This window comes from Poecilia reticulata, linkage group LG2, assembly GCF_000633615.1.
Source record: "Poecilia reticulata strain Guanapo linkage group LG2, Guppy_female_1.0+MT, whole genome shotgun sequence".
Taxonomy (NCBI): domain Eukaryota; kingdom Metazoa; phylum Chordata; class Actinopteri; order Cyprinodontiformes; family Poeciliidae; genus Poecilia; species Poecilia reticulata.
In genome coordinates this window covers 24,127,642-24,150,871 of record NC_024332.1, presented here as the reverse complement: position 1 = coordinate 24,150,871, position 23,230 = coordinate 24,127,642, and the positions used below count along the sequence as shown (strand labels likewise).

Sequence of the window (23,230 nt, the reverse complement as noted above, 5' to 3'; positions counted from 1 at the left end):
TCAGTTTACGAAACAGTCCGTTACCTTGAACTGTTAGAAAAACGTGCTGTATGTCAAACATGACTAAAAACAAACTGTTGACTTTGCAGTTTAACACTTTTCTGACACTACGCCTTCAGGAAGTCATCACAACAACATTCATAGGAGTGTTGCACTAAGAAGTATTTCAGATGATGAAGAACTTAGCTGATGCTCAGTTTCACCAGGTGATTGCTAATTGTTGTTGACAAGTTTGAAGGAGCTGAATGGAGGGGGAGGGCTTTGTGAGGAGACTTCAGCTCCAAGGCGGAGCGTTGTGAGAGCAAGCGTTTAGGCAGCCCTGAATGACTGACGCAGGCAATTCAAGGATTTCTCAGACATGCATGAAAGTCTGAGGAATCAACCCTCCAGGTACGTTTTTGTTGAGGGAATAACATCATAAAGCTCAAATAAAGTCAAATTTAGGGTGGTGTTTTCCTGCAGAAATGGCAGTTCTGGTGATGCATTCAAAGGCGGTGTAGGAAACGATCTCTGTATTTCCTRTGGGGGCGGGGTTCAGAGTTCTGGCTCCATCAGATAAAACCTGTCTGGTTCAGCCCTGCAGCGTCCGCCGTCCTCTCATGTTCCAGTCACCCGGGTTTGTTCACGGTTTGTTGGGGATCAGACTGGAGCAGCGCTCATATTTCCATCAGATTTTGGCCCACGCACTTTTTAAAAAAAACATTTTTTTGTGACAAATCACACAGACATGAGATCCTGTTTCCATAAAAAAACACTAAAAACCTTTTTCTTCTTTTGTCTCTGCAGCATTTCCAGCTGGCATTGATCGACTCTAATCTCTGCACTTTGTCCAAAGCTGAAAGTAAGTCGTGCCTAGAAGCCGAAGCAGTGCGGCTCTGCAGGATGGAGCTTTAACTAGTTATACTCCAACCTCGCCGTTTCCCTGCCGACCCCACTAGCACTAAGATGCAGGTTGCCTAGGAGACGGCACGAGGAAGGAGCTGAAAAGACTTCCTGACGCATCACACATGCACACTGTGATTTCAGATTACATGATTACACTGGAGAGTGTTAAACTCCCCCCGCCCATCTGCGCTCCATACTGCTGGCAGTCTGTTTTAATGGAGGTCCTCAGGGTGGATGGGAAATCTCCCAGATTGTCGTCATGGTTAATTTCTTCTTCTTCTTTTTCTCTGTTCCAGTTCAGTTCCACATCGCCCATTTGTATGAAATCCAGGTAAGCAGATCACATTTGAAATGATTCCCTGCTGTGTTGGCGACGGCATATTAGAGCCACTGTAGATATAAAATTTCTGACTCATGAGATTTACCTCAAAATTTCTTTGTTCCTTTTTCTGAGCTCCAAAAGTCACAAATTTGTGAGATTAAAAATGAGAAATTTTAAGATGAATTTCAAATATTTTCTAGAGAAAATAAGGAAACTGTCTGAGGTCAAGTTGTAAATTAGTGAGAAAAAACTAAAATTTTGAGGTTCAGCTCAGAAATTTTTTAGAAAAAAAATGTCTATTTCCTGAGTACTTACTGATAGTCAAATATCCCCGAGAAAAAAACTAAGAAATTTCTAAATTAGTTTCACATATTTTCTACTAAAAAATGCTGAAATTGTTTGTCGCTGATTGAATACTTGTGAGAAAAATACTCCAAAACTTTTAAATTAGTTTCACATATTTTCTAGAGAAAACATGCAAGTTTTCTGAGCTTGTAAAGTCGTACATTTTTGACTTTTCAATCCCAGAAGACTCCCATATCTGTTTCAAGAAAAAGTCCAGGATTAACCTCACAATTTTCATTTTTCTCCCCTTGCAAATCAAACTTTTTTGAGCTTAGAGAATTTACTTGTTTCTTATGAAAAATGTCTGAATTTAACCTTAAAATTTGAGTTTCTTGGACTCTATTTTCTACCTACAGTGGCCCTAATAAGCCATCATATCTCCCTCTTACAAATTGACCTGCACATTTCTGAAGGTCTTATTAATAATCAGTTGTTTTCCAGGCTTCACTGTTTGCATGTATATTCTGCTTCCTTTCCTTTTGCTGTATTGTAGATATTCGTCCAGTAAATTCAAACCTTTACTTGAATTAAAGACAGGCTGGTGTTCATCAGGCTGGTGGGAGTTGGTTCAGATCGGTTCATCTGCACTCTGACAGATGGCAGTTTTGTAAATTTGCAGGGATTTGCAGGCACTTTCAATTCTTGAAATTTTCAAGAGTCTGTTTTTCTTCTTCAAAATTTCAATAATTTTCATGAATTTAAAAAGTTGAAAACTTTTTACTTTTAAGACTAGAACATTTTCTAGAATATTTTAGATAAATATCAACATTTGACTTATATTTGGCAGAAATGAGCCGCTTCTCCCCCCGTTTTCAATAACTCCAATACGCCACCATACTATATTCTTGAAATTAAACAATTTAAAAAATTTGGTAGCCTGATCCTAAAAATCCAAATCCATCTCACAGAAGGATGACTGAAATAAAACGCACCGTTTGAAAAATATTTTCCATCATCTCTAAATTATTCTTTTTAGAAAAAAAAAATCGACATATTAGTCCTTACCATTTTTTATGCTATTTTTTTTGTCCTGTCTGTCTCTGGCAGACGTGTGGCGTCTGGCCTGTACTATTCATCCCCTTCCTCTAAATTAGTGGTTCTGCCTGATCATTAGCAGTGTGAGGACGACTGCGGTCTTTGTGTCCAGATAGGGCCATAAAACGCCGTGTCTCCTGTCTGCCTCTAACTGCCTCTGTGTCTCAATCTGTCTGTCCCACAGAAGAAACACAGAGCGGCGAAAGACGCGTATGAGAGTCTGCTGCAGATGGAAAACCTTCCTGCTCAGGTGAAGGCCACCACACTGCAGCAGCTGGGTAAGTGGCTCCTCCTGATCTGTTATTTTCCCCTATGGGTCAAAGTTGTAGCAAAAGGGCTGCAACTTACTGCGTGCGTGCTTGCTTGCTTGCTTCAGGCATAAAGTTTTGGTCTTTGAGAAGATGGTGTTTTTAGAGGACAAATTTATTAGTAAAACTGGTCCAGTTGTGTTTGAGGACAGAAGTTACTGAGACTGTATTTTTGTGTATTGTAACAAATATGTATTTTTTTAAATAGTTTTATAAATCTCCCTGCTCTATGCTACGCTGCAGCTGGATCCCCACAACGTATCCTGTTGTCAGTGCTAGGCTAGTTAGCATGGCCACCGATAACTGTTGATGAATAGTGTAAAGGATAAACAGAAAGTTGTAACTGCCATTAGTACACCAGAGTGATTGAGTTCACCAAGACCCTCCCCTTGGCTCTGATTGGTTGTGGCATTTCCTCTTGGCTCAGGGAGGAAGTGAAGGAGATGAATGGTTCATCTGTCTCATACTGTCATGACATTGTAACAGTTTTAACAAGTAAACGTTTTTGCGGTTACATACTGCAGCGTTGTCGCCATATTGTTTTACACTGCAATGCATTCTGGGTAGATGACGTATGCTAGGCTCTACTGCTCTAGCGCCATCATTTTTGTGAGCTACTTCTCAATGAAATGTTTGTAAAAACATTGTTAAAGACATAATAGAGGACTGATGAGGTGGTGACTTTCTCATGTTTGATGTAGCCAGCATTTTTATGACAACTAAAGGCAGCATAGCTACTTGATTGTGCAATAAAATGGGACCATGTGGCTGGAAAATACATAATACTGCCACATTTAAGAGCAAATTTAGCATCAGTTGGCTAGATAAGGTTTGTTTTTGCCACTGGCTCACTTCTGTTGCCAAGAAAAGAAAAGCTAGGCATTGTGGGAGTTGAGGCTGTAGAGAGCACATAGCTGCTGCCAAGAGTCACAAATAGACCCCAGAAATATCACAATTTATGTTATGCTTTATTGTAATACAGCAGGATCCCTCAAACATCCCTTATATTTATAGTTGTTTTTTCAATCTTAAATATTACTAAAGGTGGCATTAAAAAGGTCTTAAATGTGACTTGCTGAAATCTGCAGCTACCTCAGTAAATCGTCCTGCTCCTCAACAAAACCACATCAAATCAAACCAATCTGCTTCTCCTGCTCTGCTACTGTATCAAAACAAGGCTTCAACAGCCACACTCACTAAGTACTGCTAATCATTGCCTGCTGGGGGTTTCCATGGTGACGATTGGAGCATGCTTCAGGTGTATAAGAGGATGTGGAGGGGAGAAGGGGTGGGCTGTGATTGCTTTGGTCTGTCTCCCAGAGCGACCTTGTTTGTTGGAAATGGCTTGTTGCAGCTTGGTGTGTGTGTGTGTGTGTGTGTGTGTGTGTGTGTGTGTGTGTGTGTGTGTGTGTGTGTGTGTGTGTGTGTGTGTGTNTCCAACAGGGGACATGCGTGTCATTTTACACTGACCAACAGGGGACTCACCGTTGAAGAGGGGACATTTTGTAGGTCCCCTCTTGGAAATGACCCTGTTTTAGGGTCAGGGGTTGCAGTTAGGACTAAGGTGTGAATTGACTTTTGGTTAGGGTTAGGAAAAGGGTTAGGTATGTGATGGTTAGGGTTAGGAAAAGGGTTAGGTATGTGATGGTTAGGGTTAGGAAAAGGGTTAGGGTTAGGCTGTAGAAATGAATGGAAGTCAATGGAATGTCCCCTGTTGGATAGTAGCGTACGACTGTGTGTGTGTGTGTGTGTGCGCGCGCGCGCAAATGAAGCCTTTTGAAGAATGCCACCTGCGTCGCTTTGTCCGTCCTTCTCCACTGTTTGGTTAAAACTCCATAAGGGGACGGGGGCCCGGGCGGAGTCGGCCGTCTCCACAGCGGCGCACGTTTTGTCTGGACAGAGGCTCATCGTTTTGGCCCGCACCAGGTTCCACTGCAGCTCAGAGGAGCTGTTGAAGACTAACAGCTGATCTGCTCTGCTGGCTCGTTAGGCTGGATGCATCACACCGTGGAGCAGCTGAGGGAGAAGGACTCCAAGGGCTGCTACGCTATCCAGTGTCTGCAGAAATCTTTAGAAGCAGACCCCAACTCCGGCCAGTCCTGGTACCTTCTCGGCAGGTACGCCTTAAAGCTTTTTGACGTTAGCTGCTTCTTTTGGGAATACACACTACAGTCGGGTTGTTTACATCCGGAAAATGTCACACATACGGACAATGTCGGAGGGCATAAACACAATTCTTTTACATGCCATCCAAAGCCGCGCTGCCGCGGTAGAACAGTTCACAAATGAAACCTGGAGATGGAGTGTTATTGATGTTGTGCAGTGCGCCACAGCAAAGGGAAAACGATGCAGAAAAACCATTGAAGAACAAATCTAAACTATTCATATTCTTCTACGCACAGCTCCATTACCATAGCAACCAACTGACAACAGCTTCCATGGGTGTATCAGGATATAAGACCAAAAAATATTCATGGATTTCCAACACGACGAACAGAACATCCAGTCTGTTACAGTTTTATGTTTTCAGGCTTGATGTTTATTTTGTGATTGCTACTTTGACAACTTGACAGATGAAACCAGTGAAGGTCATTGTCGCCGAGTAGCTTTTTGTCCCTGGGTGGCAGGACACATTGTGTCTCAGAAACATCAGTCATTCCTGTGTCTTAGAACAAATCTGTTCTTAAGATGCAGCTCAACGTTAAACCTCGGAGATTACAACACTTTACTACTCTGGTATTGATTGTTGGTCTTTTGCTGTGGCAATCTCTGTCCGACTGACATGAGTCATGAAATGTGTTGTTTTCCTAAAATGCAATGATTTAGAGTTGGCTTTGCTTTCTGTCGGGCAGGTGCTACTCCAGTATCGGGAAGGTCCAGGATGCCTTCATCTCCTACCGCCAGTCCATTGATAAGTCTGAGGCCAGCGCTGACACCTGGTGCTCCATAGGGTAAGAGCAGAGCATATCAGCAAGTGTGGCAGAAGAACAAGATGCTTCTTAATGTAGACTCGCATTAGAGAGAGGAGTCAGGTGCAGCAGGAACCACAAAGAGCGGAAAGAATAATAAACGTTTTATAGTTGGCTGTGTGGAAAACAAAATCCCCTGGAAAAGCTTTTGTGTTTTATACACAGAATTATGAAGAGGAAGGACGATATTAAATGTTTTAAAGGGATCCATGATTAGTTCTAATAATATTATATGCTTGAGATGTTTCAGATGTTGGAACTACACAGTAAAAATACTGCAAGGTGTTTAATTTTTATAAATGCAAGTAAAATATTGTCACACAGACATCGCCATGTTGTTTACCCTGCAATGCATGACGTACTCTAGGTCCAACAGTGCTAGCTCCGTCCAGTCAGAAAAGTAACTTTAGTGTGACAATATTAGACCCTTTAAATTTGAACCGGAATGTATGGAAAGCAGTGGAGAAGTGAAGATGAGGAGGACCAAACTTGTCTTTGTGTTCAGCTCCATAAGCAAACTCCAGCTTGCCACAAGACGTACAGGAAACACAGCAAGCATGTGAATGCAGGTGGTCTGGTCAGAACCCTGAACGGCCTAGTCAAACTCCAGTACACAGTGCAACAGCATGTGACGATTAAGAGATATAGTTAGTAAAAGTAAGTTCTGGACCGTGTCTTCCCCCCGCCCTCTCTGCTTGCAGTGTGCTGTACCAGCAGCAGAACCAGCCCATGGACGCCCTGCAGGCCTACATCTGCGCCGTCCAGCTGGACCACAGCCACGCCGCCGCCTGGATGGACCTGGGCACGCTGTACGAGTCCTGCGGCCAGCTGCAAGACGCCATGAAGTGCTACATCAACGCCACGCGCAGCAAAGCGTGCCTCAACACCGCCGCCCTCGCGCAACGCATCAAACTGCTGCAGGTGGAAGCCCCGCCCTCATTTCCCCCACGCCCCGCCCCTCCAGCCTGCTGTGTTTAATGTCGTACAGTACTTTATGGTGTCTGTGCATTCAGGTGCTGTGATAACTGCCCAGCATTGTCAAAGCAATCAGCTTTTAAAATGCATATTGTGCTTCTTTTTTTTTTTTTTTTTTTGCCTTTGAACACATAGATATGAATAATAATTCATATTAATGTGAATGTATGCTTTGTATTAAAGCATACATTCACGACATTAATCATTTCTCTTATTTTTATGTCCAGGTAGAGACGCTATATTAGCGAGCAAGACTTTTTTTTTTCTCTCTCCTTTTTGGAGTATTTCGACTTCCAATTCAGGCTCTAAAGTTTGTTGTTTTCACACAATTTCTCCTCCCAGGCTCAGTTGTGTAACCTTCACCCAAGTAGTCTGCAGAATAAGAGTAAAATGCTTCCTTGTATTGAGGAGGCGTGGAGCCTTCCCATTCCTGCCGAGCTCACGTCCAGGCAGGGGGCCTTGAACACAGCACAGGCGCAGCAGGTGAGAATCAGAAAGAGACGGAGCGAGGTCCCGTTTTTTTGTTTTTTTTTCTTGGCAGTAGACGCCAGATTGTCCTTCATCGTTCCTCCTCTCAGATTGTTAGAATTGTCGCTAACTCTCCATGCAGAGAAATTCCTGTCCCACGTTTCTTGTAATTTTTGTCCACTCATTGCAACAAACTCAGACGCTTGGACATGTGTGCCTTGCAAAAAACATTTTGTCTCATTAAAATGTCAATTTGTTTTATTGGGATTTTATGGGATTGACCCACTGACTCCATGATTTACAGAAGCTCAGATCGCCAATCATTGTTCTTGGGAAAATATCTCAAACTGTGTCAGGTTGATTGGAAAGGATCTCAATATGGGGGAGTAGATCTGTTCTTTAATTAGGCCATTCTAACATATTAACCCACTCTAATTTAAACCATCAGTCCTCAAGCATTCCTAGTTATCTGTACTTTAACTAGGCCATGCTGTCACATCTACTTAATCTAAACCAGAGGTCTGCAGGCATTGCAACCCAGTCTTAAGGTGATTCTTAAGACTGTGGGACCGTTGTCATGGTCAGACAACAGGGAAGTAATGGGGTTGTTCTGCCAGACCGTCAGTTCCTGAAACAACGCAAAAAAAAGCTCGTAAAAGCACACGCAGAGTTAGTGTGATCCGTCTGGGACCCCACACAGAGCAAAAAGACATACACGTATGTTTCAACCTAATAAAAAATAAATAAATTTAAACTGTTTTACTGGTTTTCATTTCATTCTTTGAGGAAATTCAATGCAACTATTGCAGAAATAAACCTTAAAAACTGGAAAACCTACATTGAGACGGCATGTTCAGGGTGATGCCTGCTCTGTTTTTATCATTTTTTTCATGTGGGTCCGAAGGTGCGGTGTCTGTCTGACCAAATCATCTTCTTCCATAATTATTCTCCTTCCATTTCAGATTTATGCTACTTTGTGTTGGTCTATCTCATAAAATCCAAATCAAAGTTTTAATGTTCTGCGACAAAATGTGAGTAATAAAACTATTTTTGCAAGACATTGCATGTAAAGGTTTGGATGCATGAATTTATTTCAGCAAAGTGACAATCATTCATCCCAGCTTGTCTGTTTTTGTGACAGATGTAAATGGTTCTGTAATTCTGTTCCTCTACAACCGAAAGAGGTATTTCTTCTCTCAGGCCAGCAAAATGAAACTTGTTTCCAGCCGCAAATGTCACAAGATGCTTAGGAAAAAAGACAATTTACAACTTTAGATGTAACGTACAACTTTATTGTAAATTTTATGCCAATTGTTTACTATTTTTACCATCAACCTGCCAGGGGGCTACAGATGAAAATTAGCCCTAGTGGCCGAAGCTGGTATACGTCCATAATTTTAATGCACTCATGTTGATCAATATACACTACCCCTTATGATATATAAATATCTACTCTCAGAAACGTATTTTTCAAGAGCTACCATTTTATTTACATTTTGATGAATTAAAATTCAGCAAAGAGATTTTTTTCTACTATAGAATAGAAAATTATGCAAGAAAAATTAATTTAAAACCATTACTGGTATTATTCTCGACATTTTATGTCGAAATTCAACAGGGCGTTCACACATCCTTAAGTCCTTAAAAGTCTTAAATTTGTGCGACTAAAACTAAGGCCTTAAAATATCTTAAATTCATTCACCCTTGAATACGATAGTCACAGATCTTAAATTTTGTAAAAAATCAAATAAATGAATAAATAAAATTCTTGTGAGACTTTTCTATCAGTCAAAAGTTGGAGTTGCGCTAGCACATGGCTACTGCATTCTGTAACTCAAGGCAGTTGAAGCTACCGGTAAGTAGCTGCTAACCTAGCTAACTTGCTAGTTTCATGGGCGCGCATAGCCAGGTTCTGTTTTTGCTTGGTTATAATGCAGCGAGTTTCCCCAAACACCCTTATATTTAGAGTTTCTGTCTGAAATTTCATCCAAGGTGGCATTTAAAAAGGACTCGAAAGTCTTAAATTTGACTTGCTGAAACCTGGAGACAACCTGAGTTAGCTCTTTGGCAATTTTTAGCCAATGTTATTAAAAGTGATTAATATTAAAGCCACATTACGTCTTAATGGCAGAAAGACTTTCCAGGAGACCGAGAGGTTATAAACACCAAACAGTAAATCAGAACAATTCAGCTTTAATTTCTGACCACAGCCCATTAGGATCCGGGAGTTTTGTGGGATTGAATTGTTTTAAAACCCATGTGCATGTAGATGTTGTAACACTGTCGTCCTTCAGTGTCCCTGCAGAAAAGTTTAAACCCTGTTTGAGCTTGTGGGTTGTTTCTGCTCTGACTCCGGTCCGTCTTCTGAAGCAGTGTCTCTGCTGGATCCACAGGCTTGTAAAGGGGAGGGAGGCCCGTCCGCCAGCAGCCACACCGACCCGCTGGCCAGTCCTGCTAAAAAGAAACGCACCGCCAGCCAGGTCAAGGTACCACAGAGAGCCAGGAAGGGGTCATCGCAGCTGAAGGGGCGGGGCTTGAGAAGGAGAGTTCACACAGGTTTGTTTGTGTGTCACCCTCAGGGTGCTGCCGACTCGTTGGCAAACGGATCCAATCAGCAGCCGGTTCCCGGCTGGTATCTGACACCACAGAAGATCCAGGTACGAAAACTTCTCAACATTCAAGAGCGTCTGGTGTTTCCTGTTGAAGTGAATTGGGAGTTATTAGTTCTGTAGCAAAAGATTATGACCAAGCTGTTCCTCTGCTCAGAAAAAATGTCATGTTCAGCGCCAAAAAATGGGGGGGAAAAAACCCCACGGAAATCACTTCAGCTGCATTTTAATTGGCAATATGAAAAATGTTGAAGTGTTTGATGGAAAAAGGACAGACATTACGACATAATGTCTTTACCTTTTTTTTATTAAGAGATGAAAGTAAAGACTTGATTAGCATTGATTTATAAACAATTTATTATAATGTATATATGCACATATATATTCTAACTGATAGACACGTTGCAACGTCACGCCATACATGCAAGATCCCGTCCTCCAGCTCCCTGCTGGAGGACAACAAGCTGTTCGCCCATGATGACTACCATTAGTTTAGCTGACAAGTTGTCAGCGCTACATCTTAAAGCAGGATATATAAAAGAAGGGGCACAGGGCTTTGCTGCTCATTGTCAATACTATGATGAAATAACAAGGTCAGGAAAAAGTTTTAATTAAAACAATGGTAAGGGAGGGAAGGGAAGTAGGTCAGCTAAGCTAGCTTGACTTTGACAACCTTAACATGTAGAAGTGCTGTGGGATTCAGTGTGTTTTGGTTCAGTAAAAGAAAAGGTGACTCACACACCAGCTCTGATACATTATTAGTAGAACAGGTGCGTGTGTTTTATTTATTTATTTTTTAAAGGTTTTGTTGTCTCTAGTGTCCTTTATTTGAAAGTAGTTAGACAGGAAGCAGGGTAATGAGAGAGGGGGAAGACATGTGGCAAATGTTGCTGGGCCGGGAATCGAACCTGCGACCACCGCCACGAGGACTAAGACCTCAAAACCTGGGTCGTGCTTTGGCCCTGCGCCCCCACAGCACCCAGTAAAACAGGTGTTTAAATGACCCAATCAGCCACCACTTTGTTGAGATAATCATCTATTAATCATCACAAAATAAACATCGAGCCTGAAAACGCAGAACTCTAACGGACTGAAGGTTCTGTTCGTTGTGTGGGAAATGTTTGCCTGTTTTTTGGTGTTGAATCCTGATGCACTAGTGGAGCTGTTGTCGGTCAGTTGCTATGGCAACAGATCTGTGTGTGTGTGTGTGTGTGTGTATGTGTGGCATAACCGACAGCGATGAAAAAGATTGAGTGGGTTTGATTTGTTCAACAGTTTTTCTGCGTCATTTGCCCTTTGCTGTGACGCTCTGGACTAAATTAATAAAGCCTCCATCTCCAGGTTTCATTCAGTTAATGGAACTGTTCTACTGCGGCAGCGCGGCTCTGGATGGAAAGTAAAGGAATCGTCTCCAGCGTTGTGAGCACATGCAAAATCTGCGGATGTGAACAACAACATGCAACGCGTCTAAATAAATCATAAAAACGTTCCTCAAAACCAATCAAGCAAACCCGGGTTTTTTTTGACTCTCCAGTTGAAACTGCTGATTTTGTGCTGAGTTCACTGAACAGTGTTGTGTAACTTGCAGCTGTTGGATCATTTACGGAGCAACCGGGCCAGCCTCACGCCCCCCCGGCAGCACATGCTGGAGCAGCTGGAGAACCAGTTCTCCCTCATGCAGCAGCATCAGCAGCAGGTGGGTTTGACTTTTCCATTAAAGACCCGCTAAATGTGTGTTTAGCATCAGAGCTGGAATGTTGTTCTTCTGTGCTTCAGATGAGGCAGCAGGCTGCAGCAGCAGCAGGCGGCCAGCCGCGGTCTGGCCTCCCCAACGGCCCGTCAGCGGACCCCCCTCACAACCCGGGACTCTCCCACTCCTCTCCTATCAATCACGCAGCCGGTCGACCCCCTCACACCTCCCAGCCCACGGCCAACGGATCCTGTTCGAGTCCTTCGGCTGGTCTGCCGGGACACCTGGACCTTAAAAACGCCAGGGCGGGGCTGGGCGGCGGTGGTGGCGCGAGCAACGGAAACGTGCCTTACCCGCAGCAGAACTCACTACCTCACACCTGCACCGCCACCAGTCAGCCCAGCACCACCAGCAGCAGCACTAACACCAGTCCCAGTCACGCAGACGAGACCTGGAGGAGCCAACCACGCAACACTACCACTCAGGTACCTCCCCGCTTCCTGCACCGATCCACTTCTTTCACTTTGGATACCAATATCAGAGGCTAAGTATCGGCTGATTCCAGTCCAATACAGAAAAACAGCAGTGAATTGACTTAAAGAAGCTATATTATACAAAAAATACTTTTTTGAGCTTAGCATCATGTTATGACTTTATTCCCTCATCAGAAACATACCTCCTTCTTGGCGCTGCAGTTTCCAAGCTTCCACCTCACAGAGCAGCCCTTCCCCACTCAGCTCCTACAGACTAGCCAGCAGTAATTAGCAAACACCTGGTGGAGCTGCACATCTGCTGATTGAAAATATTAAAGGGTTTATAGAGGAGCCATGTTGTGATGACGTCCTGAAGGCGGAGTTTCAGAAAGAGCAGGAGCTTCTTAAAGAAACAGAGACCCAATTTCAAGATGCTCATATTTGACATATGTAGCATTTTTAGAAATTAAGCTAACAGTAACTTGATTGTGTTGTAAAATGGCACTAAATGCCTGAAATACGTAATACTGCTCCTTGAAAATATTTTTCTAAACGCAGACCTAAATGTTCTGAATTACAAATTTCTTTGATAACTCTGCACCAGTAAAGACACTTAAATGCACAAATAGCTTCACAAGCCTGGATAAACATGTAAAAACAACACAACTTTAACTACTAGGCTACTTTAGTCAGACATGTAACAAAATCAGGAATTCTGAATATAATGTAAAATGGATAATAAAGCATTATGTCGATCAGAGCATAAAGCATAGAGTTAGGCTGAATAGATCTGTCCTGATGGATTGGGCACATTGTCACTGATGTCTGATCTAGAATTTTCTTTGATATCAGGGCGGATATAGATATTACTAGATCTACTCACTCATAAACATGGATCTGTTTTCTGGGTTCTGATTCTGGTTTGTTTTCCCAACAGGGGCTTCAAAAAGGTCCAGGTTCCCATCCGGCAGGTCCTGATGGAGAACCCCCTTTCTCCTCCTCTTCCTCCCCGTCTCAAACCTCCTTCTCCTCCTCCGGCATTCTGAATCAGGTTGGACTCTGCTCCGGGCCCTGCACTGCCTCCTCCTCAGCCTCCTCCCTGTCCCCTACCTCTCCCCAGACTACGCCCAACCACTTGTCTTCGCCTCCCCACTCCGCTACTACCTCAGGGGTCCACACCAAAGACACGACGGCGGCACCTTCCGGGGGCAAAACCGGCAGCACCGTCCCCGCCGCCGTTCCGCTGCCAGGTCCCGAGGCGGCCGGCGGGCATCACGGAGGAGCGCCTCGCAGCCCTGGCTCCGCCTCCCGGCAAGGATTGACTAATCACGTCCAGCCGCGGGCGCAGGAGCGCTCTGCCAGCCCGCCGCAGCCCGCCTCCCCGGCTGCTGGTGCAACGCTCACTTCAGACAATCCTCAACTCTCAGCCTTTGTAAAGGGAAAAGCCAACGCTACCAGTAACCACGACGACAGTAACCACGGAGGGTCTTCCTCAGAGAAAATAAACCACGTCCTCCCAGCTCTCCACGCCAAGCCGGAGCACTCAGCGGCTTCCTCCCCGCTGTCGGTCGCCCCGACGCCCTCGCCGTGCTCGGCGGACCCCCACACCGCCAGCGGCCCCTCCTGCCTTAACAGCCCGTCCAACAGCCAGGGGCCCACCCTCAACGGGAAGAGCCCAGAGGACTCCCGGAGCCCGCAGAGAAAGACGCCGCCTGCTGGGCTGACTCCATGGTCGTCGGTCTCCATCTACCCCAGCTCCAGCGATGTGCTGAAAGCCTGCAGGTCAGGAGCTGCTTTCATGTTCTCTGCTCTGGAAACCTTTGAGTTCACCTTGAAACATCAAAGATAATTCCTTTCTGCAGCTCTACAGATTGACAAGTGTCTCCTGTCGTGTCTCTGGTGTCCAGTGACAGCAAATAAACAAACTCGTTGCAGTTTTACTGGGTGTCCACGCATCCTTAAAAGATATTCATTTATTGCATATATAAAATTAAGACTTTAAAATGTCTTGAATTACAATTATGTAGGTTGGCCTTGGATATGTCAGTCACGTCTTTTGTTGTAGCAGGACTATTACCTCTCGTAGAGTCACATGTAGTGACTTTTCTGTCAGTTAAAGATTTGAGTTTCATGTAGACATCTGATGTTCTGCTCTAGGCAGTTGAGGCTACTGCTAACTAGCTGCTAGTATAAACTTGCTAGCTAGCTTTTCATGCTGCTGTTATGCTAGTTAGCTTTTTTGTGCTACTGACTTACCCTCGCTTGCTAATTAGCTTTTTTTTTTGCATCCATCAAGGGTTAAGTGCAAATATATTGCGTGTTGACTGGACAGTGTTGGTGTTTGCCATTGACTGACTTCTGTTACCAAGCTGTATGGTGTTGGGTACACAACACTCGGCACAGGTGGAGTTAACGTAGAGCCGCTGCCAAGAGCCTCAAGCAGACCCCAGAAACATCAGCTTTCCTCCCCTGCTGTGACTAAAACGCCCCAGAAAACTGTTACCACTGCTAGCACTGATCTGAGAGCAGCATTTGGTGCAACACAATCTCTCAAACGCTTTGCTTCAGTGTAAGGAACAAAAGTTTCTTTCATGATCGACGTCTGAACTTTCTTTCATAATGGTCTTAAAATGGTCTTTTAAAAGTTTCAGATTAGAGCAGAAACCCTGGTTTATCCTTTAACATTTCTCACTAGTAATGAAGTTGACCCATTGCACACAGCTGGCTGACTGCTGCTTGTTTTGGTGCAGAGATGGTAGTTATCCTTAGTAATGTGCTTCCATAGTTTACACAAGTTCTGATTTATAATTATGAGTTGCCATCAGATAATTGATCAACAGTGATTGCTGGTTGAATTGCCCATCAGCAGAGGCAGGTTTGTAAATGAGGAATAAATCAGGACCTTGATGTGGCTTCAAAGATGATAAACTGTCTTCAGCATTTTAYATCGATTCATGTTTAGCTAGTCTGAAAAATTGATTACAGTCTGCCTAAATATATTGTTCTTTCTTGTTCTAAAATTACAATTTGTTTTGAAATCGTTTCACACACACAACAGAAGGCAGTGTTTAGTTGTGGTGTGTTCAGAACGGGTCAGTCTGATCACCGGGGTTTTCTCTGAGGCTCTTTGGTAGAACACGTCTTCCTCCTCAGCCGTTCTCCATTAGAACTCAAGTTTGGATCAGAATGTCGTTTGGTCTGTGGGATCAGATGCAGGTTTCTACACTGCGTGTTTCCCCTGGAAAAGCATCAACACGCTCTGGTGGGAAGTGAGCTGTTGCGTAACGGCCTTCAGCTGCGGCCCGGTAGACGCCGTGTTCAGGTCTTGTTAGCAGAACCGTGAATCCTCTGCGGTGTGAAAGCAGAGATCTGAGGAATGAGGATGGATTTATTTTATGAACTCCTGTGTGAGTATGTTCTTGTTCAGCTATTCTTCTTGGCACCATTTCTAGCATATTTACTAAACTTGTGAAGACCAACAGGCCTTGGAGGTCAGGACCATGTTAGGACTGCACTTTGGTTCCAGCGTTTTTTAGGGTCAAGGGTCAGCTTCAGAGTTGAGGTGTGAGTTTGGGCTGCAACGAACGATTATTCTAGTAATCAATTCATCTATGAATTATTCTGGGGAATAATCTGAAAAAGAATATAACATGCTGACAGATTTTAAATTTAAGCTGTTTTTTTTTTTATACAATATTAGAAATACTTTGAAAGATAAAAATAAACACGTGTGTGTGTGTGTGTGTGTGTGTGGTGTGTGTGTGTGCGTGCGTGCGTGTGCGTGCGTGCGTGTGTGTGCGCCATCCATCATGCTGGACTCTCATCCCGGTCAGACATGTTGTCCATTCCAACCTTCATCTTCTCCTCTACCTCATTTATTCCATCTCAGTGTTTTCATTTAGTGACTCCAGCTTCCACTGAATCACACCTACAGGAAACATGACCTACACCCCCACCTAGAGGCAGAGTGCTGCTGCATCCTCACAGCGCCACTTATCACCATCACACACGTTCTTCAGCTGGACTGGTGTTGCAGCCTTGCTGTGCTGCCTGGTTTTTTTGTGAGTTTTGGTGGGTTTTTTATTGCTGACGTCTCCCCGGTGTCTGCAGGAACCTGGGGAAGAACGGCCTGTCGACCAGCAGCATCCTCCTGGACCGTTGCCCCCCGCCGCGCCCGCCCGGCCCACCCTCACCCACACTGCCAAAGGACAAGCTCAACCCCCCGACGCCCAGTATTTATGTGCGTCCATCCACCTTATTGGAGGAGGGTTCCTCATGTCTGAGTGTGGAGAGTAACGGTCACTCTGACGCCCCCTGCTGTCTGCTTTCTTCCTCTACAGCTGGAGAACAAGAGGGACGCTTTCTTCCCCGCCCTCCACCAGTTCTGTACCAACCCTGCCAACCCAGTAACCGTCATCAGGGGCCTGGCTGGGGCCCTCAAGCTGGGTAAGACACTCACTTCCTGTTTCAACTGTTACTCACTGGCGTTACCAAACACGGTTCAGTGTTTAAGGTTTGGAAAGTGCTTGATTTCTGTATGAAGTCCTTGAAAGTGCTTGATATTTACACTGCACAGTTTTGTAATAAAGTGCAATCTTAACATTTGATTGAAAACCTAAATTTGGAAAATGTTATTTACAGTTGAAACCAGGTCAGTCATGATTGCTTACTTGTACTGGATGAAAACTTGTCCCAGAATTTATTGCAATAAACGATAATATTGTTGCTTTGAGACCATTTTCAAGTACTATATTGACAATGGTATAATACAAGTTTGTCTTTTAAAAAAAAAATTTCTCACTTCTGAAGTGAAATCAGACTAAACGTCTCTTGTTGTTGGTTAGTCAGAATCACCAAAATTACTTCTGTTTTCTAAATACCAGAAAGCTTAGTGAGAACTTTATTTTAAATATTTTCTGTGCAAGTTACTTTGCACATTTTGGCATTAATTTCAGCAGGAAGGTCTTTTACCTTAACATGATTTGGAATGTAATGAATATGTATTATTCCTAATGGTTCAAAAGGTTATCTTGTATATGTTTTTGTGGGATTTTCTTTTGTTAAGTTGATGTTTTGTTCTCAGACCAGTCAGGTGTGTAGGGTGTATGCATGAAAGATTTCAAAATATAACATTTTGTAATACTTCATATTACTTTGTGCCTGCTATGTTGAATAATATCACAAGACATTAGCACAACTTTTTCTTAGTTCACTTTTATTTATTTATTGTGCTGTAAAAGTTTGCAGACTTGCCTTGAAAAAGCTTGATTTTCACTGTGGGAAACCCTGTGCCACAGCCAACTGGGGCTGTTTTCTATTGGTGGCTTCGACATGTGCAACAGCAGCACCACCTGCTGGAGGATTATATTGGTGCACACTTCTCAATCCTGCTTATTGTTTTAAGATTTTTTTGTTCCTTTCTTTCACTTTCTGTCACATTACAGCCACACACTTCAGCATTAGTTTTATTTTCTTGTGATTTCATGTGACAACTGAACACAAACATCCCCATGGAAACGTGAGCACATGATTGTCATAACAGTGTTACAAATAAAAGACTAACAAACTGGGGATGGAGTGCTGAAATAACGTTGCTTCCAATAACAAGCTTTTCTCAATCTTTTGCTTCACCGACACGCCAGACCTGGGCCTGTTCTCCACAAAGACGCTGGTGGAGGCCAACCCCGAGCACCTGGTGGAGGTGCGGACCCAGCTGGCTCAGCCCACCGACGAGAACTGGGACCTGAGCGGGAGCAGGAAGATGTGGCGCTGCGAGAGCAGCCGCTCCCACACCACCATCCTGAAGTACGCCCAGTACCAGGCCTCGTCCTTCCAGGAGTCGCTGCGGGTCAGTGGGCGGATCAGTCTCACAGCACACCCTCATCACCTTTAGATCCTAAACTCTGCTGTTTTAAACTGATGGAATATTTTCCTGACAGGAGGAGAACGAGAAGAAGAAAGAGGTGGAAGCAGAGGCAGCTTCCTCAGACAGGTGGGTCATTTCTTCCTCCTGGTGCAACCAGTCTCTGGAGGTAAAAGGAAAAATAATTAAATAAATCTCTTGACAGTCTTCCTGAGCTGTAACAAACACATTACAGTATAGAATATGATAGAACAATAGAAACGGCCTCTGTTGTTCCGTAACGGGGAGGTTCAGGCGTAACGGATATAAAAGGTTCACATAAAAAGTTCTTGGTGTTAACAATATATAGAAATCAATATTAACTATGATAATAATAAGACTATAACAGAAAATACTGTGCAGCGATTAGAAATGAGAATATCTGATTTATGATCCAAGGGATGTGCAACTGAGATCACATTTACAAAATGTACATAATGTGGACGTATAGAGAACTCTGAGAAAGACAGATTAGTTATAATGCAGCATGTCGGTGCACAAACTGACTTATATCATGGTCTAAACCAGGAGTTCCCAAACTGTTCCATGCTGTTGTTCCCCAAACAGCAATAGCTTCTGGATAATGAGAGCATTTTCTGAGGGTTTGTGAATCATGACCAATACTTCCTCACTCAGTAACATCCACACTGAAGAGTGCTGCTTGACCTCTGTCTGGTTTCACTGTGGTACTAATTGAGAAAATGGCCAATCAAGTTGAGTTGAGGTTCTCTGTTCAGCATTTTGTCCTGCTGGTGGAAATAACACCGTTCTATTATTCTCTAGTGGGATCCGGCGAAGGAAAGGCCCTCTAAAGCACATAAAGTTTGGCACCAACATCGACCTCTCTGACGACAAAAAGTGAGCAGACCCTTCCCATCATGCTTTGGTCTCTCAGCAGCCTGTGTCTAACAGTGGGCTGGTTGCAGGTGGAAGCAGCAGCTGCAGGAGCTGACCAAGCTGCCGGCCTTCGCCAGGGTGGTGTCAGCCGGGAACCTGCTGAGCCACGTGGGCCACACCATCCTGGGCATGAACACCGTCCAGCTGTACATGAAGGTGCCAGGGAGCCGGACTCCAGGTAGAACCGGGGTCCGAGTCTTTGGTTGTCCTCCCAAAGCCTTTTGTAATCCCAGTTTGTTACAGGTCACCAAGAGAACAACAACTTCTGCTCGGTCAACATCAACATTGGTCCTGGCGACTGTGAATGGTTCGCTGTGCCTGAGTCCTACTGGGGCGTCATCAATGACTTCTGTGAAAAGTACGTCAACTTTGAAACGGTTCTGATTGAGCCCAAAGTGGGTCCTGGTGGCTGATTGTGTGGTTTCTGACAGGAACAACATCAACTTCTTGATGGGCTCCTGGTGGCCCAACCTGGAGGACCTGTACGAGAACAACGTTCCAGTGTACCGCTTCATCCAGAGGCCCGGGGACCTGGTGTGGCTCAACMCCGGCACCGTTCACTGGGTCCAGGCCATCGGCTGGTGCAACAACATCGCCTGGAACGTGGGACCCCTCACAGGTGGGTCAAGGTGTTTACACACTGGATAGTCCAGTAGACTCGGTTTGATTGGAGGCCAAATTTGCAGCATTTGTTGACGTTTTCTGCTGGTGTGGTTTGCTTTCACACTGCATTGTGCCAAACAAATCGATTTTCATGTAGGCTTTTTAACAGGACCATTTTTCACTTCAACCAAACTATTTCCTAGGCCAAACTGAATCGGGCAAAAGAGTTTGCTTCTTTTGTCTGATTATGYATCCCCAACTCCCCAAATGAACTGAAGTTCGATTGAAGTGGACTAAACGGGSATGGTGTGAATGCACCCTTAGTGGACAGAGGGTCATCATCCATTTGACTCCAGTCTTGGTTCAGTCTTTGCCACTGGCTAATTTCTGAATGCACCTAGTCCCATATGGGAGTAGGTGCATTCAGACTTTAAGTTTGACACTACGGCGGTTGTTACCGCCGTAGTTTGACACTAGTTTGGATTTTGCCACTCTTGATTCTAATGCAGCAGAATCCCTCAGCCGTCCCCTATACTTAGTTTCTCCAGTCTTAAATTTCATTATGGGAGGCATTAAATAGGTCTTAAAAGGTCTTAAATTTTATTTGCTGAAACCTGCAGAAACCCTGGAAAAGTTCTTGAATTTTACTGCAGGAAAAGTGTGGGGGTAGAAAGTCATTTTCCCAGAGGTGTGCAGAAGCTTTCTGTCCTGTGGAGAAGCGCTGAGGGGTCTCCTCTCCCTGAAGGGCCACACATTGAGTTTTTCCGCCCTGTATTCTGTCTCCAGCCCATCAGTACAAGCTGGCAGTGGAGCGTTATGAGTGGAACAAGCTGCAGAGCGTCAAGTCCATCGTTCCCATGATCCACCTCTCCTGGAACATGGCGAGGAACATCAAAGTGTCGGACCACAAGCTCTTCGAGATGATCAAGTGAGGCCCGACTGGGTTAGCTTAGCTTAGCACAGCTCAGCCGCTTTGTTGGGGTTGACCCTGAACCGTGTGTGTGTGTGTGTGTTAGGTACTGCCTACTGCGGACGCTGAAGCAAGTTCAGATGCAGAGGGAGATGCTGCTGGCTGCAGGGAAGGAGCTGGTGTGGCACGGCCGGACCCACAGCGAGCCGGCCCACTACTGCAGCATCTGTGAAGTAAGCAGGCGGGTCTCTGCTGCGGTTCAGGATGGGAGCGAGCTCTTTACCGGTTCTGCTCTCCCCTCCACTCCCGTACCAGGTGGAGGTGTTCGACCTGCTGTTTGTGAGCAGCGAGAGCAACAGCAGGAAGACGTACGTGGTTCAGTGCCAGGACTGTGCCAGGCGGGCCAGCGCTGACCTGGACAGCTTCGTGGTTCTGGAGCAGTACAAGATCGAGGACCTGATGCAGGTTTACGACCAGTTCACACTGGTGAGCAGCCAGCTCCGCTCTGGAGCTGGCAATATTAACACTGCATTAAAAAAAGAAATGTAACCATAAATGACTCGCGTTTCTGTAAATTTTCGGTTTCGGTGCCACAAAGCCTCGTTTTACATGCATATTCACGACTAAAGCAACACTAAACTGCTGTGAACAAATACAAAAACAATGAAAAATACAAAAGAATCAGTCATGAGAAATTATTTCCCATGTTCATTATTTTATTTGTTCTAATAAATAAAAAAAACATTTAGAACTCTGTTTAAATTTTTTTAGCGATTGTGATTATTTCACAGCAACCCTCTGATTAATCAAATTAAAATGTTAAATTGTTTTACAGCCCTAGTTTTGTAACTCGGTGTATTTATTTGAGCATGAACTCTGACCTCTGTCGGGTCAAACAGGTTCAATCCAAACTGATGGTATCGTTTCCTCTCCACAGGCCAGCCCTCTGCCTTCCTCCTCTTGATGGAGTCATCATCATCTTCTTCTTCTGAGAACATTACAGAACCATAATGGACCTCAGTGGAAACTCTCAGAACCCCCCTCCCTTCCTTCTTCCCTCTTTCTTTTTTTCTTTTTCTGATATTCAGGAAGAAAGGTGGCAGTCCCTCCGACTGCGTCCTGTAGCTATCCCATAAGGCAGCTGTGTGAAAGCTGTGTGTCTATGCAACCTGCCCCGAGCAGTGTGCCTCCCCCTGGTGGACTGGAGGGATTGGGTTGGGGGACGGCAGCTCCTCCCGTCGTCACGACCAGACTGTTCTACTGCTTGGCCCATCTGGACTTCGCCACAACTCATCAAATGAAAATAACAATAATGGCATAAAATTTTGTACATATTCTGTTCGAACCATCAACCTGGTCACCAGAGACTACTGATCTGATTGTTTTTTTTTTTGTTTTTATTTTACTGTTTTTTTAATTTTTTATTCTGTTGCGGGCTGACACCAGAGCTGTGTGCGTGCGTGCGTGTGTGTGTGTGTGTGTGTGTGTGTGTGTGTGTGTGTGTGTGGTTAGCCTTTTACTACATCAGACACCTCCTCGGTCAGGAAAACCAACATACATGTAATGTGAAATGTGACACGTTTTGTTTCTGCTCTCCTACTCACCCTCGACATTTCTTGACTTTCTTAACGTGGAGGAAGAGAATCTGATTTACAACCAGCCAAGTCACAGGAATAAAAGGGTTGCACACAAACTAGAGTGAACTTTAATTTCTTTTTGCCTTTCTCTTTTTTTTTTTTCTTTATTTGGATGTAAATTTACACTATTTATAAATTCATATTTATTGCTTGAAAATATTTGTTGATGGAATGCTGTAATTTTTCTCTAGAGTACCTGCCATTAAATCTGAGGGGAGCCCTGTGATTTTTAAGCCCGGCCCCCCTTATGTTTTCTATATAAATAAACAGCTTAGTAAGCGTTGTACAGAGACCTTACCTTGAAATGGGTTTATTGTTTGAAGGATGTTTTATGCGTCAATAAACAAACAAAATTTATTTACATCTGCAGTTTTTCTCGTTTTTCAACTGTCAAGCATGGTGGTGGTGACTAATGATGTGGGCTGGATTTGCGGTCACTGTTGACCACGAGCCCCACTGGATGCTAAAGTATGTTTTTAATGAGATTTGTTCTGCTGAAGTTTGAGCTGCACACATGTAGATTTGAATCACAAYCTGGTGCTTTGTGGCACTAGCAGATATGGGCCACGTTTCTCGTTTCATTTTTACCCAGGAAGCACATTGGCTAAACCGTGAGTCAAACAGTCACTGGGACCGTCTACTATATATTCCATTGAGGGACAGTAACTTTAACATTACATCATTACATACACCTTTCTGAACAGGCGAGGGCGCTCTTTCTCCTTCTATAATCAGACATTAAAGTGACTTGAAACCATTCCTCCCTCTCTGGCACCTCCAGATCCGGGCCCCCATGGGCACCCATCCGGGCCAGGGGGCAGCCATCCCCCCAGCCAGCCCCATAGCTCCGTGCCTGCTTTGTGGTAAACTAGAATATTGAAAAGAATTCTAATAATTACATGGTGTAAAAAGTCTGATATTAGTTGGTCTTAATTTTGTGGTGTTGGGACTATCTGATCTCATATCGTCACTTCCTAAAGTAATGCCCCCCNAGTCTTTTTTCTTTTTTTCCAAAAGATGGCTTAATAACTTATCACGTGCAAAAAGCTTAAGTGATTTTAATTGTATTTCTTATTAAATAGAAGCAACCCAATTGCGAAATTATTTGTCGACGTTAGCATAACATTGACAAAGTTTTGCGCACATTTGTAACAGAAACGCAGCTCCGGGATTTGAAGACCCCTAGCCTACCTGAATACGGG

At 44.1% G+C, this 23,230-nt stretch overlaps 1 protein-coding gene across 3 annotated transcripts in view; it reads left to right on the top strand.

Moving 5' to 3' along the window:
- kdm6a (lysine (K)-specific demethylase 6A) overlaps nucleotides 1-22,391 on the top strand; it is a 43,068-nt gene extending 20,677 nt beyond the window's left edge. Inside the window, exons 7-30 of one of the 3 annotated variants that reach the window (XM_008437319.2) lie at nucleotides 787-841; nucleotides 1,182-1,216; nucleotides 2,772-2,865; nucleotides 4,886-5,012; nucleotides 5,748-5,846; nucleotides 6,566-6,785; nucleotides 7,182-7,322; nucleotides 9,701-9,793; nucleotides 9,887-9,964; nucleotides 11,505-11,612; nucleotides 11,693-12,091; nucleotides 13,017-13,861; nucleotides 16,190-16,319; nucleotides 16,420-16,525; nucleotides 17,722-17,927; nucleotides 18,019-18,071; nucleotides 18,765-18,839; nucleotides 18,908-19,056; nucleotides 19,122-19,236; nucleotides 19,310-19,497; nucleotides 20,268-20,409; nucleotides 20,498-20,624; nucleotides 20,707-20,877; nucleotides 21,329-22,391. In XM_008437319.2, the coding sequence (XP_008435541.1) occupies nucleotides 787-841; nucleotides 1,182-1,216; nucleotides 2,772-2,865; nucleotides 4,886-5,012; nucleotides 5,748-5,846; nucleotides 6,566-6,785; nucleotides 7,182-7,322; nucleotides 9,701-9,793; nucleotides 9,887-9,964; nucleotides 11,505-11,612; nucleotides 11,693-12,091; nucleotides 13,017-13,861; nucleotides 16,190-16,319; nucleotides 16,420-16,525; nucleotides 17,722-17,927; nucleotides 18,019-18,071; nucleotides 18,765-18,839; nucleotides 18,908-19,056; nucleotides 19,122-19,236; nucleotides 19,310-19,497; nucleotides 20,268-20,409; nucleotides 20,498-20,624; nucleotides 20,707-20,877; nucleotides 21,329-21,355 (3,783 nt within the window). In that variant the 3' untranslated portion in view covers nucleotides 21,356-22,391. The remainder of the gene's footprint in view (nucleotides 1-786; nucleotides 842-1,181; nucleotides 1,217-2,771; nucleotides 2,866-4,885; nucleotides 5,013-5,747; nucleotides 5,847-6,565; nucleotides 6,786-7,181; nucleotides 7,323-9,700; nucleotides 9,794-9,886; nucleotides 9,965-11,504; nucleotides 11,613-11,692; nucleotides 12,092-13,016; nucleotides 13,862-16,189; nucleotides 16,320-16,419; nucleotides 16,526-17,721; nucleotides 17,928-18,018; nucleotides 18,072-18,764; nucleotides 18,840-18,907; nucleotides 19,057-19,121; nucleotides 19,237-19,309; nucleotides 19,498-20,267; nucleotides 20,410-20,497; nucleotides 20,625-20,706; nucleotides 20,878-21,328) is intronic. The other 2 variants (XM_008437336.2, XM_008437326.2) reach the window with 2 other exon arrangements.
- The last annotated feature ends 839 nt before the right edge of the window (nucleotides 22,392-23,230 follow it).